General features: G+C 47.4%; 1 protein-coding gene across 3 annotated transcripts in view; it reads left to right on the top strand.

Annotated features, from left to right (window-relative positions):
• Positions 1-17,948, top strand: part of RANBP3 (RAN binding protein 3) — a 224,602-nt gene that overhangs the window by 131,894 nt on the left and 74,760 nt on the right. For all 3 annotated transcript variants that reach the window (XM_039515887.1, XM_039515886.1, XM_039515888.1), the window contains 3 exons: positions 10,000-10,065; positions 12,622-12,714; positions 13,751-13,860. In XM_039515887.1, coding sequence (XP_039371821.1) covers positions 10,000-10,065; positions 12,622-12,714; positions 13,751-13,860 — 269 coding nt within the window. The remainder of the gene's footprint in view (positions 1-9,999; positions 10,066-12,621; positions 12,715-13,750; positions 13,861-17,948) is intronic.

Here is a 17,948-nt window from a genome sequence, read left to right as displayed (position 1 = left end):
TACAGGCTACCTGTACAAATATTGTTGCTTCTGTGCTGGGGGCATGGCTAAGGATAGGCCTTCTGTAACAGGAAAGCTTGACACATCTGAATAGATTATAGGTGGGGGGGTTCTGTTCACTATGATAGTGAGCAAACATTGTCCCATATTGGGGAGGTTGGGGGGAGAGTGGACTGGGTGGTGGGCTCTCTCTTTGACTGTACAACAAGTAAGGCCTGGTCTATACCAGAAAACTAGATTGGTTTAACTATATCAATCAGGGGTGTGAAAAATCCACACCACTGAGCAGCGTAATTAGGGGTATGTCTACACTACAGGATTATTCCGATTTTACAGAAACTGGTTTTTTAAAACAGATTGTATAAAGTCGAGTGCACGTGGCCACACTAAGCACATTAATTTGGCGGTGTGCGTCCATGTACCAAGGCTAGCGTCGAATTCTGGAGCATTGCACTGTGGGTAGCTATCCCATAGCTATCCCATAGTTCCCCCAGTCTCCCCCACCCACTGGAATTCTGGGTTGAGATCCCAGTGCCTGATAGGGCAAAAAAGACCACCCACTGGTGGTTCTGGGTACAGCCTCACCCCTCCCTCCGTGAAAGCAGCGGCAGACAACCGTTTCACGCCTTTTTTCCTGGGTGAACTGTGCAGACGCCATACCATGGCAAACATGGACCCTGCTCAGTTCAAGACAGCAATCATGGACATTGTAAACATCTCGTGCATTCTTGTGCAGTCTATGCTGAACTAGGACCTGCAAAACCAGGCGAGGAGGAGGCGGCTATGGCAGAGCGGTGACGAGAGTGATGAGGACATGGACACAGAATTCTCTCAAACCGCGGACCCCGGTGCGTTGAAGATCATGTTGGTAATGGGGCAGGTTCTAGCCATTGAACGCCGATTTTGGGCCTGGGAAACAAGCACAGACTGGTGGGACCGCATAGTGTTGCAGGTAGTGTGTCAGGCCTCCCACCTGAGTTACAACAGACCATACAAGACTTGCCCTTTGACGGCCAAGGCCTATTTTCTGAAAAGACTAACCCTAGTCTGCAAAGCCTAAAGGACAACAGGGTGATCATGCGCTCACTGGGAATGCACACCCCGGTGACTCAGCACAGGTCCTTCCGTCCTCAGCCTCACTGCGCTTACCCCTCGCCTAGGCCGCGACAGGACTTCGGCAGAAGACGCGGCCGGGGGAATCGCAGAAGGCAGTCTGGGCCCCAAGGGGGTCAAAATCAGGGTCTCCCCAAACCACCTGCGGGACCCAAACCGAATTTTTGAAGGGGCGCCCGAGGACGGCATACCAGTTCTTTCCCAGGATCCTTTTCCGCCTTTTTACAACCATCTCTCCCATTTCCTCTCTGCGTGGGCCCAACAAACATCAGATCGTTGGGTCCTACGCACGGTAGAATTGGGATACCACCTCCAATTTATTTCGCTCACCCCCCATCCTCGTCCCTCTTCGGGGACCCCTCTCACGAGCAATTCCTCTTGCAAGAGGTATGGACGCTCCTAACAATGGGAGCTATAGAGGAGGTACCGAAAGACTCGAGGGGCAAGGGGTTTTATTCCCTCTATTTCCTAATCCCCTATCCTAGACCTGCGAGGACTCAACAAATTCATGATAAAGTTGAAGTTCCGCATGGTATCCCTGGGGACCATCATCCCGTCCTTGGATCCCGGAGACTGGTATGCCGCCCTCGATATGAAGGACGCGTATTTTCACATCGCTATTTACCCACCAGACAGACAGTACCTCCGTTTTGTGGTCAACCATCAACATTTTCAATTTATGGTCCTTCTGTTTGGCCTTTCTACGGCCCCACGAGTATTCACAAAATGCATGGCTGTAGTAGCCGCCTCTGTCCGTCGTTGTCGAGTACACGTCTTCCCGTATCTTGACGATTGGCTCATTCCACTCTGGTTCCAACTCAGAGAATAGACTTAATTGAGGCCATCCTGGACTCCACTCTAGCCAGAGCCTGCTTACCACAGCCCCGGTTTCAGGCGATGGTATCAATTATCCAAAGCCTGCAAAACTTCCCAACAACTTCGACTTGCACTTGTCTCGGCCTCCTAGGTCACATGGTGGCCTGCACGTTCGTGACCAAACACGTCAGACTACGCCTCCGTCCCCTTCAAACTTGGCTCAACTCGGTATACCACACGGGCGGAGACAGCATAGACATGATCCTCATGATCCCCCCGAGCATCATAGACTCCCTGACCTGGTGGCTGTCGCCCACCCTGGTCTGCACAGGGATGCCTTTCCACCCGCCTCAACCTTCAATGGCCCTGACCACGGACGCGTCATCTCTGGGTGGGGGAGCCCACCTCGAGGATCTCCGCACTCAAGGCCTTTGGTCAGCTCAAGAACTGACCTTGCACATCAATGTGCGGGAGCTGAGAGCAGTCCGCCTTGCGTGCCAGGCATTTCAAGAACATATACAAGGCCGTTGTGTCTCAGTGTTCACAGACAACACAACGGCCATGTTTTACATAAACAAGCAGGGCGGCGCATGTTCCTCCCCCCTTTGTCAGGAAGCCATCGAACTCTGGGACTTTTGCATAGCCCACTCGATCGACCTGGTAGCGTCTTTTCTCCCAGGGGTTCAGAACACTCTGGCGGATCACCTCATCAGAACCTTCCTGTCTCACGAGTGGTCGATTCGTCCGGACGTTATCCATTCTGTTTTTTGGAAGTGGGGTCCTCCCCCCAAAGACCTCTTCGCCTCCCGCGAGAAGAGGAAATGCCATGTGTTCTGTTCCTTCCAGGGTCACTCCCCGGGCTCCCTCTCAGACACATTCCTGATACCGTGGACGAGCCATCTGCTTTATGCCTTTCCACCATTCCCGCTGGTTCACAGGGTCCTGCTCAAGCTCCACAGAGACAGAGCCCACCTGATCATAATCGCTCCAGCATGGCCGAGGCAACACTGGTACACCATGTTGCTCAACCTCTCACTGACCAACCCAATCCCCCTACCTCTTTGGCCGGATCTCATAACTCAGGACCACGGCAGACTTCACCACCCAGACCTGCTGTCTCTTCACCTTACGGCATGGTTGCTGCATGGTTAAGCCAATCCGAGTTACGCTGCTCTGCCTCGGTACAACAAGTACTCCTGGGTAGTAGGAAACCTTCCACTAGGTTAACGTATCTGGCCAAGTGGAAGCGTTTCTCCTGCTGGTGCGATCAGCGTAACACTGTTCCCACTGAGGCACCAGTTCCTACCATCTTGGACTACCTCTGGTCCCTAAAACAACACAGCCTAGCGATCTCATCAATAAAGGTGCACTTGGCGGCCATCTCTGCCTTCCACCCAGGGGAGAGCAGCCGCTCGGTCTTCTCTCACTCGGTCTTCTCGAGGTTCCTCAAGGGCTTGGAACGTTTATACCCACAGGTACGCCGCCCCGCCCCAACCTGGGACCTCAATCTAGTTCTAGCCAAACTTATGGCTGCTCCCTTCGAGCCGCTAGCAACCTGCTCGCTGCTGTACCTGTCCTGGAAGACAGCATTCCTCGTAGCCATTACATCAGCAAGATGAGTCTCCGAACTTTGGGCTCTCATGGTAGACCCCTCGTATACAGTGTTTCACAAGGACAAGGTACAGCTGCGACCACATCCGGCCTTCTTCCCTAAAGTGGTGTCAGCCTTCCATATCAATCAAGATATCTTTCTTCCGGTCTTCTTCCCAAAGCCACACTCATCTCGCCGAGAGCAGCAACTGCACTCCCTAGATGTCCATAGGGCTCTCGCAATTTATATCGAGCGAACAAAGCCCTTTCGTAAAACACCCCAACTCTTCGTCGTGGTGGCAGATCGAATGAAGGGCCTACCTGTTTCCTCCCAGAGGATTTCATCTTGGGTGACGTGGTGCATCCGCACCTGCTATGACTTGGCTCATGTTCCGATGAGCCACCTCACTGCACATTCTACTAGGGCTCAGGCTTCATCTGCCGCTTTCCTGGCTCATGTACCCATCCAGGAGATATGTCGTGCAGCTACCTGGTCCTCGGTGCACACCTTTGCGTCACATTACGCATTGGTACAACAGTCCAGAGATGACGCAGTATTTGGCTCAGCAGTTCTACATTCTGCGACCCCACCGCCTAGGTAAGGCTTGAGAGTCACCTAATTGGAATCGATATGAGCAAGTACTCGAAGAAGAAAAGACGGTTACTCACCTTTGTAACTGTTGTTCTTCGAGATGTGTTGCTCATATCCATTCCAAACCCGCTCTCCTTCCCCTCTGTTGGAGTAGATGGCAAGAAGGAACTGGAGGGCCGTTGGGTCGGCAGGGGTATATATTCACCGCCATAGCGGCGCCACTCCAGGGGGCGACCCAGCCGACCCACCGAGTGTTGCTAGGGTAAAAATCTTCCGACGAACGTGCACGCGGCGCGCGCACACCTAATTGGAATGGATATGAGCAACACATCTCGAAGAACAACAGTTACAAAGGTGAGTAACTGTCTTTTATAGCAGTCTCAGGGTTCGTCTACACTACGGGATTATTCCGATTTTACATAAGCCGGTTTAGTAAAACAGATTGTATAAAATCGAGTGCACGCGGCCACACTAAGCACATTAATTTGGTGGTGTGCGTCCACGGTCCGAGCTAGCATCGATTTCTGGAGCGTTGCACTGTGGGTAGCTATTCCGTAGCTATCCCATAGTTCCTTGCAGTCTCCCCCGCCCCTTGGAATTCTGGGTTGAGATCCCAGTGCCTGATGGGGCAAAAATCATTGTCGCGGGTGGTTCTGGGTACAGCCTCACCCCTCCCTCCGTGAAAGCAGCAGACAACCGTTTCGCGCCTTTTTTCCTGGGTGAACTGTGCAGACACTATAGCACAGCAAGCATGGACCCTGCTCAGCTCAATACCGCAATCTTGGACGTTGTAAGCACCTTGTGCAGTCTATGCTGAACCAGGACCTGCAAAGCCAGGCGAGGAGGCGGCGGCTACGGCAGCGCGGCGAGGAGAGTGATGAGGACATGGACACAGAATTCTCTCAAACCACGGGCCCCTGCGCTTTGGAGATCCTGATGGTAATGGGGCAGGTTCTAGCCATTGAATGCCAATTTTGGGCCTGGGAAACAAGCACAGACTGGTGGGACCGCATAGTGTTGCAGGTATTGGGCCGATTCCCAGTGGCTGCGAAACTTTCGCATGCGTAAGGGCACTTTCATGGAACTTTGCGACTTGCTTTCCCCTGCCCTGAAACGCCAGAATACCAAGATGAGAGCAGCCCTCACAGTTGAGAAGCGAGTGGCGATAGCCCTCTGGAAGCTTCCAACGCCAGACACCTACCGGTCAGTCGGGAATCAATTTGGAGTGGGCAAATCTACTGTGGGGGCTGCTGTGATGCAAGTAGCCAAAGCAATCACTAAGCTGCTGCTACGAAAGGTAGTGACTCTGGGAAATGTGCAGGTCATAGTAGATGGCTTTGCTGCAATGGGATTCCCTAACTGTGGTGGGGCGATAGATGGAACCCATATCCCTATCTTGGCACCAGAGCACCAGGCACCCAGTACATAAACCGCAAGGGATACTTTTCAATGGTGCTGCAAGCACTAGTGGATCACAAGGGATGTTTCACCAACATCAACATCAACGTGGGATGGCCGGGAAGGGTTCATGACTTTCGCGTCTTCAGGAACACTACTCTATTTAAATGGCTACAGGAAGGGAATTACTTTCCAGACCAGAAAATAACAGTTGGAGATGTTGAAATGCCTGTAGTTATCTTGGGGGACCCAGCCTACCCCTTGATGCCATGGCTCATGAAGCCATACACAGGCAGTCTGGACAGTAGTCAGGAGCTGTTCAACTACAGGCTGAGCAAGTGCAGAATGGTGGTAGAATGTGCATTTGGAGGTTTAAAGGAACGTTGGCGCACATTACTGACTCTCTCAGACCTCAGCCAAACCAATATCCCCATTGCTATTGCTGCTTGCTGTATGCTCCACAATCTCTGTGAGAGTAAGGGGGAGACCTTTATGGCAGGGTGGGAGGCTGAGGCAAATCGCCTGGCCGCTAATTACGCGTAGCCAGACACCAGGGCGATTAGAAGAGCACACGAGGAAGCGGTGCGCATCAGAGAAGCTTTGAAAACCAGTTTCATCACTGGCCAGGGTATGATGTGACTGTTGTGTTTGTTTCTCCTTGATGAAAACCCGCCCCCTTGATTGACTCATTCCCTGTAAGCAACCCACTCTCTCCCTTCGATTACAGCTTGCTTTCTAAGGAAATAAAGTCACTATTGTTTAAAAATCATGTATTCTTTATTAATTGATTATAAAAAAGGGAGAGAACTGACAAGGTAGCCTGGGTGGGGTTTGGGAGGAGGATAATTGGGAAGGAAAAGGCCACTAAAAAAATTTCAAAATAATGACAGCCTTTTGGTTGGGCTGTCCACTGGGGTGGAGTGGGCGGGTGCACGGAGCCTCCCCCCATGCGTTCTTACACGTCTGGTGGGTGAGGAGGCTAAGGAACATGGTGAGGGGGGAGGGTGGTTATACAGGGGCTGCAGCGGCACTCTGTGATCCTGCTGCCATTCCTGAAGCTCCACCGGACGCCAGAGCATATCAGTTTGATCACGCAGCAGCCCCAGCGTTGCATCATGCCTCCTCTGATCTTCCTGCCGCCACCTCTCATCTCGAGCGCCCCTCCTCTTCTCACATTCGTCGCTCCTGTCCTCACGTTCGTCCCGCCTGTCCTCACGGTCACTGGCATCTTTCCTGTACTTTGATACCATGTCCTTTCACTCATTCAGATGAGCTCTTTCATTGCTGGTCACTTCCATAATTTCCGAGAACATTTCATCTCGTGTCTTTTTTTTCCGCCACCTTATCTGAGATAGCCTTCGGAACGGAGGAGGGAGGCTTGAAAAATTTGCAGCTGCAGGAGGGAGGGAAAAAAGAGAGAGAAGTATTTTAAAAGATACATTTTACAGAACAATGGTTATACTCTTTCACGGTGAACAACACTATTCACATTACATTGCACATGTGATTTCAGTACAAGGTTGCATTTTGCATCTTAATATTGAGTGCCTGTGGCTTTGGTGTTAGAGATCACAGACGCAGGTCCAGGCAACAGAATTCGGTTTGCATGCGGCCATGGTAAGCCATTGTCTTTTGGTTTCTGCAGCCTTCATATATCCAGCGCCCTCCTTTCCCAAATAGCAAGCAAAGCACGTTGAGTGCTGCGTCTTTCCTGTTAACGTGCAGCAGCAGAAACCAACCCCCCCCCCGGCCCCAATCCAATTCTCTGGGATGATCACTTTACCCCTTCCCCCACCGTGTGGCTGGTATCAGGGAAGATCCTTGCTAGCCAAACGCAAAAACGCTCAGCGCCAATCCACCGCCCCCCCCCCTGCTTGGCTAACTGCAGGGAAGGATTTTTTTTCAGCCACAGGCAAACAGCCCAGTAGGAATGGCCACCTCTGTCCCCTTAATTAAATTCCCGTATTTCAACCAGGTTACCATGAACGATATCACTCTCCTGAGGATAACACAGCGAGATAAAGAACGGATGTTGCTTGAATGCCAGCAAACACTGGGACCATACACTGCTAGGCTTTGTCATGCAATGATACCAGATTACTTGCTACATGCATGGCGTTGTCAAGTGTCCTACCATGGAGGATGGAATAAGGCTGCGCTGCCCAGAAACCTTCTGCAAAGGTTTTTGGAGTACCTCCAGGGGAGCTTCATGGAGATGTCTCTTGAGGATTTCTGCTCCATCCCCAGACATGTTAACAGACTTTTCCAGTAACTGTACTGGCCGTGAATGCATCCCAAGTCCTCAGGGCAAATTAATCATTAAAAAACACTTGCTTTTAAACCATGTTTTATATTTACAAAGGTACACTCACCAGAGGTCCCTTCCATGGCTTCATTGTCTGAGATACTGGCTTAGGAGGGCTGGGAGGATAATTCCGTCAGGCTGAGAAAAAGGTCCTGGCTGTTGGGAAGAACGGTGTGCTGTGTGCTCTCTGAAAGCTCGTCCTCCTCTTCCTCCTCCTCATCTTCCCTGTCCACAGAATCCTCAGGCATGGCTGAGATTACCCCCACCTCGGAATCCACGGTCAGGGGTGGGGTAGTGGTGGTGGACCCCCCTAGAATTGCATGCAGCTCAGCATAGAAGCAGCATGTTTGCGGCTCTGTCCCGGACTTTCCATTTGCTTCTTTGGTTTTCTAGTAGGCTTGTCTGGGCTCCTTAACTTTCACACGGCACTGTACTGAGTCCCTGGTGTGGCCTCTCTCCATCATGGCCTTGGAGATTTTTTCAAATGTTTTTTCATTTCGTCTTTTGGAACCGGAGTTCTGTTAGCACGCAATCATCTCCCCATATAGCGATCAGATCCAGTACCTCCCGTACGGTCCATGCTGGAGCTCTTTTTTGATTCTCAGACTGCATGCTTACCTGTGCTGATGAGCTCTGCGTGGTCACCTGTGCTGATCAGCTCTCCACGCTGGGCAAACAGGAAATGAAATTCAAAAGTTCGTGGGACTTTTTCTGTCTACCTAGGCAGTGCATCCGAGTTCAGATTGCTGTCCAGAGTGGTCACAATGGTGCACTGTGGGATAGCGCCCGGAGGCCAATACCGTTGATTTGCGGCCACACTAACCCTAATCCGACATGGCAATACCGATTTCAGCGCTACTCCCCTCGGGGAGGATTACAGATACTGGTATTAAGAGCCCTTTATATCGATATAAAGGGCTTCATTGTGTGGATGGGTGCAGGGTTAACTCGGTTTAACGCTGCTAAATTCGGTATAAACTCGTAGTGTAGACCAGGCCTAAGACAACCTAAGTCCCCATGTATACTGCATTAGGTCAATGGAAGAATTCTTCCGTTGACCTAGCTACCGCCTCTCGGAGAGTTGGATTACCTATGCTGACGGCTGAATCCCTCCCATTGGCATGGGTGGTGTCTACACTGAAATGCTACAGTGGAGGAGCTGCAGCAGTGCAACTGTGCTACTGTAGTGTTTTATGTGCAGGCAAGTCCTAAATCTCATCTCTCAGAATTCTAGGTATGGTTGTTTTTTTTTTCCCGATTCCTCATTATCGGTCTGTCCCCTTAAACTATTTCTATAATCCTCAATTAAGACTGGTTCAGTAAAGGCATCTAAACCCAATATAATAAAGGACCTCAGATATCCCTTCCTTTTTTCCCCACTCAGGGAGACCAAGTAGATATACACTGCTTGCTTGCATCTCTTTCAAGTATATCCCATCAACAGTATAATATCTTACGTTCTTTAATGGTAGCTGCTGTTGGATTTTGCCATGCTTTCAGTTTTACTTTTTAGTGTGATCACTCTACTTGGTTAAAACAACTGTTTGTTTCTTAATAAGTATCCATTTTTATTTTTTGTGCCCGGGTACTCATGATTTACAACACAACGAAAAATCTGATTATATTTTCCTTAAAACAATAAAATTTAAAATATATATCTGTCAACAACTCATAATTTGTTCCTCTTGATTTAATTTTACTGTCTTGTTCAGTGGAAGCTAAGACTGTATTTCTTATTGAGGAAAACAAGATCTTCTCCAATTTGGGGAAAAAAAACCGGTTTGCAGCATTAAATATATGGAGATATACCTATCTCCTAGAACTGGAAGGGACCCTGAAAGATCATTGAGTCCAGCCCCTACCTTCACTAGCAGGACCAAGTACTGATTTTGCCCCAGATCCCTAGGTGACCCCTCTCAATGATTGAACTCACAACCCTGGGTTTTAGCAGGCCAATGCTCAGACCACTGAGCTATCTTCCCCCTTCTTCTTTTTATATTAGGCATTTCTGCTGTTGGTGGGCATTACATTGGGAAAAGTGTGAGCTCTCTGTGGCTTGTGTCTGAAAGTACCTTCTTTGTTGTCTGATGTGAGAGTGCTTAATTCTTTGCATTCTGCTCAGTCCCCTGTTTTTGCTACATGCCTCTCAGAACCTACGTTCTTATATTTTGTATTGTACTTCTAGAGGAAAAGAGCAGTGGATTCCGTCTGAAACCACCAACACTTATCCATGGCCAGGCACCCAGCGCAGGTAGGTTTAATATTTTCTGAGGCAGAGGAAAAGCACATTAAATGAAGACCTCGTTTTATTCAGGGGTTTCCTCAAACTAATCTCCAAATTGGAAGGATTCTAGTTCCTGTTTAAAAAATCTTCTTCTATTGCATGAACACTGGGGTTAAGAAATTTGTTTTGTATATGTAAGTATGTGACAGAGGGAGCAGTGCTGTTACAATTACTGTAGGAGTTTAAGGAAATAAAACTGTTGCTTTGTGTTAGTGGAAGCCATGATTTGTAACTTAAACTGTTTCATTCTCAGTACAAATGGGAGTTTGTAAAATATTACCAAAGTTTATTGCTTTCTCATGTTTTGTTTTGCTCTCTTCTAGTGCTCAAAAGCCAATTTATACAAATCAAAATTAGGGCATGTGTACAAAGATGGAGGCAGTCAGTATATCTAACAGTCTCCTTAGCCGTCCAAATTCAGGACATCTTTTTGGAAACTTTGAAAAATGACTCTTTCAGTACAAGTAAAATATGAACGTTAAAGGTGACAATTTTTTCATAACATTTTAATGGACCAAGTGTTCCTTTTTTTACTTCTGAGGAGAAACCCTAGCTCAGTGGTCCCCAACCTTTTTGTGGCCAGTAGCACATTCATGTTTTCAGAAGAGTGTGGTGGGCGCCAACAATTTTTCAAGACTTATTTTGTATTTGTACATTAAATAATATGAAAAACATCATATTTAATATTACATAATATATGAATCCATAAGATAAAAAGGGTAATTTTACATGTAAAAGGTATTAATTAAATTATTCGGCAATTGCTCTTTCATCTTACCATGTGAATTTCCTCTTTTTTATCTACCCATAAGAAAAATTAAGGAGTTTTTACAAAACAAATATCATAAACAGTTTTAATCTTAATTATTTTAAAAAAGTAAAATATATTTGGACCAGCCATTCAGCGTTTATTATTCTTACTTTAACATAGAATGAAGCCTGCAGCCCCGGAGTTCTCTGTCCCCGGCAGGGGCGGGGCCGCGGCTTCTCTCCCATGCTGGGCACTAGACAGGCCCCACGCCTGCCAGGGACAGAGAACACCGACGCCTGCAGCCCTGGAGAGAAGCCGCGGCCCCGCGCCTGCCATTGACAGAGAACTCCGGGGCTGCGGGCGCCGGTGTTCTCTGTCTCTGGCAGGCGTGGGGCCCGCCTAGTGCCCAGCAGGGGAGAGAAGCCGCGGCCCCGTGCCTGCCGGGGACAGCGAACTCTGGGGCTGCAGGCGCTGGTGTTCTCTGTCCCTGGCAGGGGCAGGGCTACGGCTTCTCTCGGCTTCTCCGGGGCTGCAGGCGCTGGTGTTCTCAGTCCCTGTCAGGCACCGGGCCGCGGCTTCTCTCCGGCTTAAGCCTGCCGGGGACCAAGAACACCGGCGCCTGCAGCCCCAGAGAAGCCAGAGCGAAGCTGTGGCCCTGTGCCTGCCAGGGACACAGAACGCCAGCGCCCTGTGCCTGCACCCTGGAGTTCTCTGTCCCCAACAGTTCTCTGTCCCCAGCTTCTCTCCCATGCTGGGCACTAGACGGGCCGCACGCCTGCCAGGGACAGAGAACACTGGCGCCCGCAGCCCCGGAGTTCTCTGTCCCAGGCAGGCGCAGGGCCGTGGTTTTTCTCCGGCTTAAGCCGCGGCCCCACACCTGCTGGGGACCGAGAACACCGGTGCCCGCAGCCTGCAACCCCGGAAAAGCCGGAGAGAAGCTGAAGCCCCGCACCTGCCAGGGACAGAGAACACCGGTGCCTGCAGCCCTGGAGTTCTCTGTCCCCGGCAGGCGTGGGGTTGTGGCTTCTCTCCCCTGCTGGGCACTAGGCAGGCGCACATAAATGCCCCGGTGTGCGCCATGGCGCCCGCGGGCATTGCGTTGGGGGCCACTTCCCTAACTGATCAGGGATTTCCATAGACTTCTGGAGTTGATCCAGTTGGGAGAGTGAGGCAAGGGGTTCCTAATAGACTTTTTTTAAGTCGAGATGTGAATGGAAGAACTGTAGCATATTGTGTTGTTTTATAGAATTCCAAAAAGATCAGTTTGGTCCCAAGAGCTGGTCAGGATTAAATGGAACAATATGCTAGATTAGTGTTTTCAATAAGTTTCAGTTTACAGGCCATGAAAAGTATTTCACCCTCCACAACTTGTAAGAGAATTTAAAGGGAAGGATAAGACCTAGTGTGTGGAGCTGGGCATGGCTTTCATAAATACAGCTGGGAATGCATGTTCTCTGCACGTCACTCTTAATTGAATTTTCTGGCTTTTATTCTGTCTTAATATTCTTTTAATGTAGGTTTTAGTGGGAAAATGCAGAATGCATTAAGGAACTGTTTAAAGACTAGGAACAAAACAGTAATCTTACCCTTTCTGAATTAATTTGGGGGGGCAAGAAAATGTATTTTCCAGGGGACAAGTATGATATAATTTGAACTTTGTGCCACTTCAATCTTGCATTGTCTCAGAAACACTGAAGGAGAAGATTGAGTAGATGTTGATTTTTGCAGCTAATGTACTTGAGAGTCCTGGAAAAGTTTGCTTTCATGTTTAGGTCTCCCAAGCCAGAAACCTAAGGAACAGCAACGAAGTGTACTACGCCCTGCAGTTTTACAAGCACCCCAGCCTAAGGCTTTTTCACAAATGGGTAAATCACATTCCTCTATTGCTCTATAATATTCCATGCATTTTGATCATGTATGCATAGTGATGTTGGGAAAGAGAACCAAAATGGCAACAGACCTGTAACTCTGAGGTTAATTTTGTTTCTCCTTTTTCTTTAATGTCTTCCAAATTTCACTCAGTTTCAAAGGAACCTAGAAGTCATTAGGGTGAAATACAACTGTTATATAAGAAATAACACAATGAGATACGCAGTGTTTGTTTAGTAAATGCATCTTGGGTGAATTGTGAGGCATTGTCTGTCTCCGGAACCTGAGTAGTATGTTTGTCTCTGGAGTCTGGTGGTGTAAAATATAATTAACTTTATGAGTAAAACTCATTAAGTAATTGAGTCATGTAATTGCATGATTTGGGGCCTTATAAAATGAGGAAACTGTTTTACTAAGACTTGAAGTGTACATACATTATGAAACTGATCTTATAAAATGCTAAGAAAGAGTACAGGTTGAATTTAAATATGTAGAATGTTCACACTAAACATTTTATAAACACATTTTTAATGGTTCCAAATTTATTTTTTTTTAATTTTTTTTTTAGCCTTCTGGGAATGTAGGAGATGAATGATGTTGGACTCTTAATGCTTCTTAGGGCAGGTCTACACTAAGGGCGGGGGTCGAACTAGGGTACGCAAGTTCAGCTACGTGAATAGCGTAGCTGAATTCGAAGTACCCTAGTTCGAACTACTCACCCGTCCAGACGCCGCGGAATCGAAGTCCGCGGCTCCAAGGTCGACTCTGCCACCGCCTTTTGCAGTGGTGGTGTACCGGAGTCGACCGCGGCGCTTCCAGAGTTCGAACTATCGCGTCCAGATTAGACGCGATAGTTCGAACTCCGAGAAGTCGAACTCACCGCGTCAACCCGGCTGGCAAGTGTAGACTAGCCCTTAGGGGATCTAGTGGGTTGGAAATTTACCAACTGCAATTTTCTATATTATTTTGAAAAGCTGAATATCCTTTTGGATGGCCCTCTAAATCTTCAGCATATAACATTTCTCATTACAGTTCCCAGCAGTGGGACCAATGGTGTAAACATCCCACCAGACTCTGCAGTGGCAGCCACATCAGAATCATTAAGTAACACAACACAGAAAGCTTCTGATGCTGAAGACCAGGTGAGTGTGACAGTGATTTAGATTTCAGAGTAGCAGCCGTGTTAGTCTGTATCCGCAAAAAAAAAAAAAACAGGAGTACTTGTGGCACCTTAAAGACTAACAAATTTATTTTAGCATGAGCTAAAGCTCACTTCTTCGGATGCATAGAATGGAACACACAGACAGGAGATATTTATACATACAGAGAACATGAAAAGGTGGAAGTATGCATACCAACAGGCAGAGTCTAATCAATTGAGATGAGCTATCGTTAGCAGGAGGAAAAAAACTTTTTGAGTGATAATTAAGATGGCCCATAGAAGGTGTGAGAGAACTTAACATAGGAAATAGAATCAATTGGGTGTAATGACCACCCCATTCCCAGTCTTTATCTAGACCACAGTTAATGGTATCTAGTTTGCATATTAATTCAAGTTCAGCAGTCTCTCTTTGGAGTCTGTTTTGAAGTTTTTTTGTGCAAAATGCCACCTTCAAGTCTGTCACTGAGTGGTTAGGAAGGTTGAAGTGTTCTCCCACTGGTTTTTGAATGTATGATTCCCTGATGTCAGATGTGTCCATTTTTTTCTTTTTTTGAGTAGAGACTGTCAGTTTTGGCCAATGGCAGAGGGCAGGGCATTGCTGGCACATGCATATATATATCACGTTGGTAGATGTGTGCAGGCCTGATGGTGTGTGTTGATTGGGATGGTGTCACTTGAATGGATATGTGGACAGAGCTGGCATCGGCTTTTTGCAAAGGATAGGTTCCTGGGGTGTTTATGTTGTATTGTATGGTGTTGCTGTTGCTGGTGAGTATTTGCTTCAGGTTGGGAGGCTGTAGCAGCAGACTGGCCTGTCTCCCAAGATCTGTGAGAGTGAGGATCATCTTTAAGGATAAATCTTGTTGTATTGATTTGAGAGGCTTTAGTTTTTTTAGTTAGGGGGCTATGGGTAGTGGTGTTTTTTTTTTTTTTTTTTTTTTGTTTTCTAGCTTGTGTACTGGCTTACTTCTCTGTCTCTCTGTTCTGCTTTTGTTTTTTGGGTTCAGGTCAGCAGGTGTAGGTGGTTATTGTAGATTTAGAGAGTGTTGTTCTCTGTCGAGGTGTGGGAGCAAATCGGGTTGTATCTTGTTGTATCTTAGAGAGTTGGGATCGTGGGATGGTGGTGTGTGGGTGTGGGGGAAGCTGGAGTAAGTGGCTAAAGGGGTCAGTGGGTTTCGGTATTATGTGGTATTGTGACCATCGTTTATTAGCACAGTAGTGTCTAGGAAATGGACCGCTGTGTGGATTGGTCTAGGCTGAGGTTGATGGTGGGATGGAAATTGTTAAAATCTCGGTGGAATTCTCGGAGCTTCTTTTTTCCATGAGTCCAGATGATGAAGATGTCATCAAATGTAGCAGTAGTAGTAGGGGGTTTTAGGAGAGAGAGGGAGGTTGTGTTCTTTTGTTCTAAGTCAGCCATAAGGGGCATAGCCATGGGCCATGCCGGTACCCCACAGCAGTGAAGAAGATATATATATATATTGTCCCCAAATGTGAAATAGTTGTGTAGGAGGACACAAAGTCACAAGGTTCAGCCACCAGGTTAGCGTGATAGATACTGTTCCTGTGTGGGATGGCTTGTAGTCCATCTTCTTAGTGTGGTGTTAGTGTTGGTTTCCACACATCCATAGTGAATGGTGTTTTCTGGAAGATCATTGATGGATTGTAGTTTCCTCAGGAAGTCAGTGTCTCAAGATAGCTGGGAGTGCTGGTAGCATAGGGCCTGAGGAGAGGAGAGTCACAGCAGACAATCCTGCTGTTGTAGTACCAAAATGCTTGAGATGATGGATGCCAGGATTTTTTCCAGGATTATGGATCTTGGGTATATAATACACACCACCTGGGGTTCAGTCCAGGCATGTGTGTATAGTGTGTCTGTTTTTTTTTTTTTTTTTTTTTTTTTTTTTTAGTTTCTTTGGTTATCATTTTTGGGATCAGGGATCAGATGGGATGTAGAGTGTGGAGTTAGAGAGTTGTCTGGTGTCCTCTTGTTCATATTCCATATTCTCATCATGATCCTTTCAGCTCCTTTGTGTCAGTCAGCCTGTTTGTGATTGATTTGTGTGTTTGAGGCTGTTTGTGTTGTTGTGTTCATAGGTTAGCAGTTATGGGGTTTCAGTGTTGTTTCTTTTCCACAATTTGTGACGGTGTCTGGTGCCCATAGTAGTGGTCTGTTCTGTCTGTTGTAGAAGTCTGTGAGTCTGTTCCATAAATCCTTTTTTATTTTTTATTATTGGAAGGAGCGGTGGTATTCAGTGTTGTGTGGGAAGGTGTTGTAGTATTCAGAGAGTAGGAGTCAGGTTCGAGTCGGAGGATTCTAGAGTACTAGGGTAGTCTAAGTAAAGAAAAAGGAGAGAAATCTGATAGGACAAAAGGGATTGGGAGAGAGATAGATAGATGATCAGTTGCAGTTCTGTAAATTCTCATTTGAATGTTGTTTTAGAATATCAGGGTTGGAAGGGACCTCAGGAGGTCATCAAGTCTAACCTCCTGCTCAAAGCAGGACCCATCCCCAGACAGATTTTTGCCCCAGCTCCCTAAATGTCCCCCTCAAGGATTGAACTCCTAACCCTGGGTTCAGCAGGCCAATGCTCAAACCATTGAGCTATCCCTCCGCTCATATTTCTAATGAGTGCAATACAAATCAGTGCTATTTAGAGAATACTTGTTTAAACAAGTATTCTCTAAACAGCACCGATTTGTATTGCACTCATTAGAAATACGATTGTATCAGTGATAATAGTCACTAATTTATTTTAAATATCTCCTCATACATCGATCAAGTATTGTACAGAAGGCTTACTGAATCTAAGCATTCTTAATTAAGAAGGTACCCTTTGGCATAATCAATGGATTTTTTTCCCCCCTCAGAAATGCTAGTGGAACAGTGCATTTCTTACAGATGATTTCTGTCCTCAATAGCTGCCTGGTTGGATTCACTGTCCAGGTGTCTCTGTTCCTAACATAGAATGGGGAGGGTCTCTCTCTTAAGTGATGCTCCTCCCCATTGGTGTCTGCTGCAACCCCAACACACCACCAGCTGCATCCTGATAAAGTTTGCTGACAGAAGCCTAAGTGTGACTTAATTTAGTGAGGTTTACTGGGCTGGGTCTCCTGTATGAACTATAGATTTGCCAGCCTGATAGGGAGAGGGCCACCGTCTCAGAGTTGGACAATATACTTCTCGTACTGCTTTGCCTGCAGATGTCTCCCTTTCTTTGCCCTGTGTGCAAGTCAGGGAGCAAGAGGGGTAGGAAGCTTTAATGTAAGTGTCGCATGAGAAGTGAAGCTTCTCTATCAAAGAGGCACTGCTGCCTGTGGCAACTGTCGTGCAGCTCACCAGAGGATCCTGAGTCCAGTGGACCTTACAAGGTCAGTCTGACTGCATCTTCTGCTGGCCAAATTTATCAGGGTAGTGGGAAGCTGGGGAAGAGGGAAAAGGGCACAGAGAGAGCTTGAATGAAAGCCTGGCTATGGATTTGTTAGGGACACAACTAGAGAGCCTGAGAAACAAGATTCCTTACTGTACAGCTTCCTTCATCAGCCCTACTAACTAAACCAACGCCCCAGCTTTTCCCACCACTCCAGTTTCCTGTCCCATATGCATTTAAAGTGTTTTTATAGATGCTTATATTTTAAATGCTTAAACACATTTATTAAATGTTTGAATGTAGAATGTTGCTCAGAGTCATAGAGGATTAAGGTTGGAAGAGACCTCAGGAGGTCATCTAGTCCAACCCCCTGCTCAAAGCAGGACCAACCCCAACTAAATCATCCCAGCCAGGGCTTTGTCAAGCCAGGCCTTAAAAACTTCTAAGGATGGAGATTCCACCACCTCCCTAGAGAACCCATTCCAGCGCTTCACCACCCTCCAAGTGAGATAGTTTTCCTAATATCCAACCTCGACCTCCCCCACTGCAACTTAAGACCATTGCTCCTTGTTCTATGATCTGCCACCACTGAGAACAGCTGAGCTCAATCCTCTTTGGAACCCCGCTTCAGGTGGTTAAAGGCTGCTATCAAATCCTCCCTCACTCTTCTCTTCTGCAGACTAAATAAGCCCAGTTC

This window comes from Mauremys reevesii, linkage group 26 (genome assembly GCF_016161935.1).
Source record: "Mauremys reevesii isolate NIE-2019 linkage group 26, ASM1616193v1, whole genome shotgun sequence".
NCBI classification, from domain to species: domain Eukaryota; kingdom Metazoa; phylum Chordata; order Testudines; family Geoemydidae; genus Mauremys; species Mauremys reevesii.
Note: the sequence above shows the minus strand (reverse complement) of the source record. Positions and strands in the feature narration are given on the sequence as shown.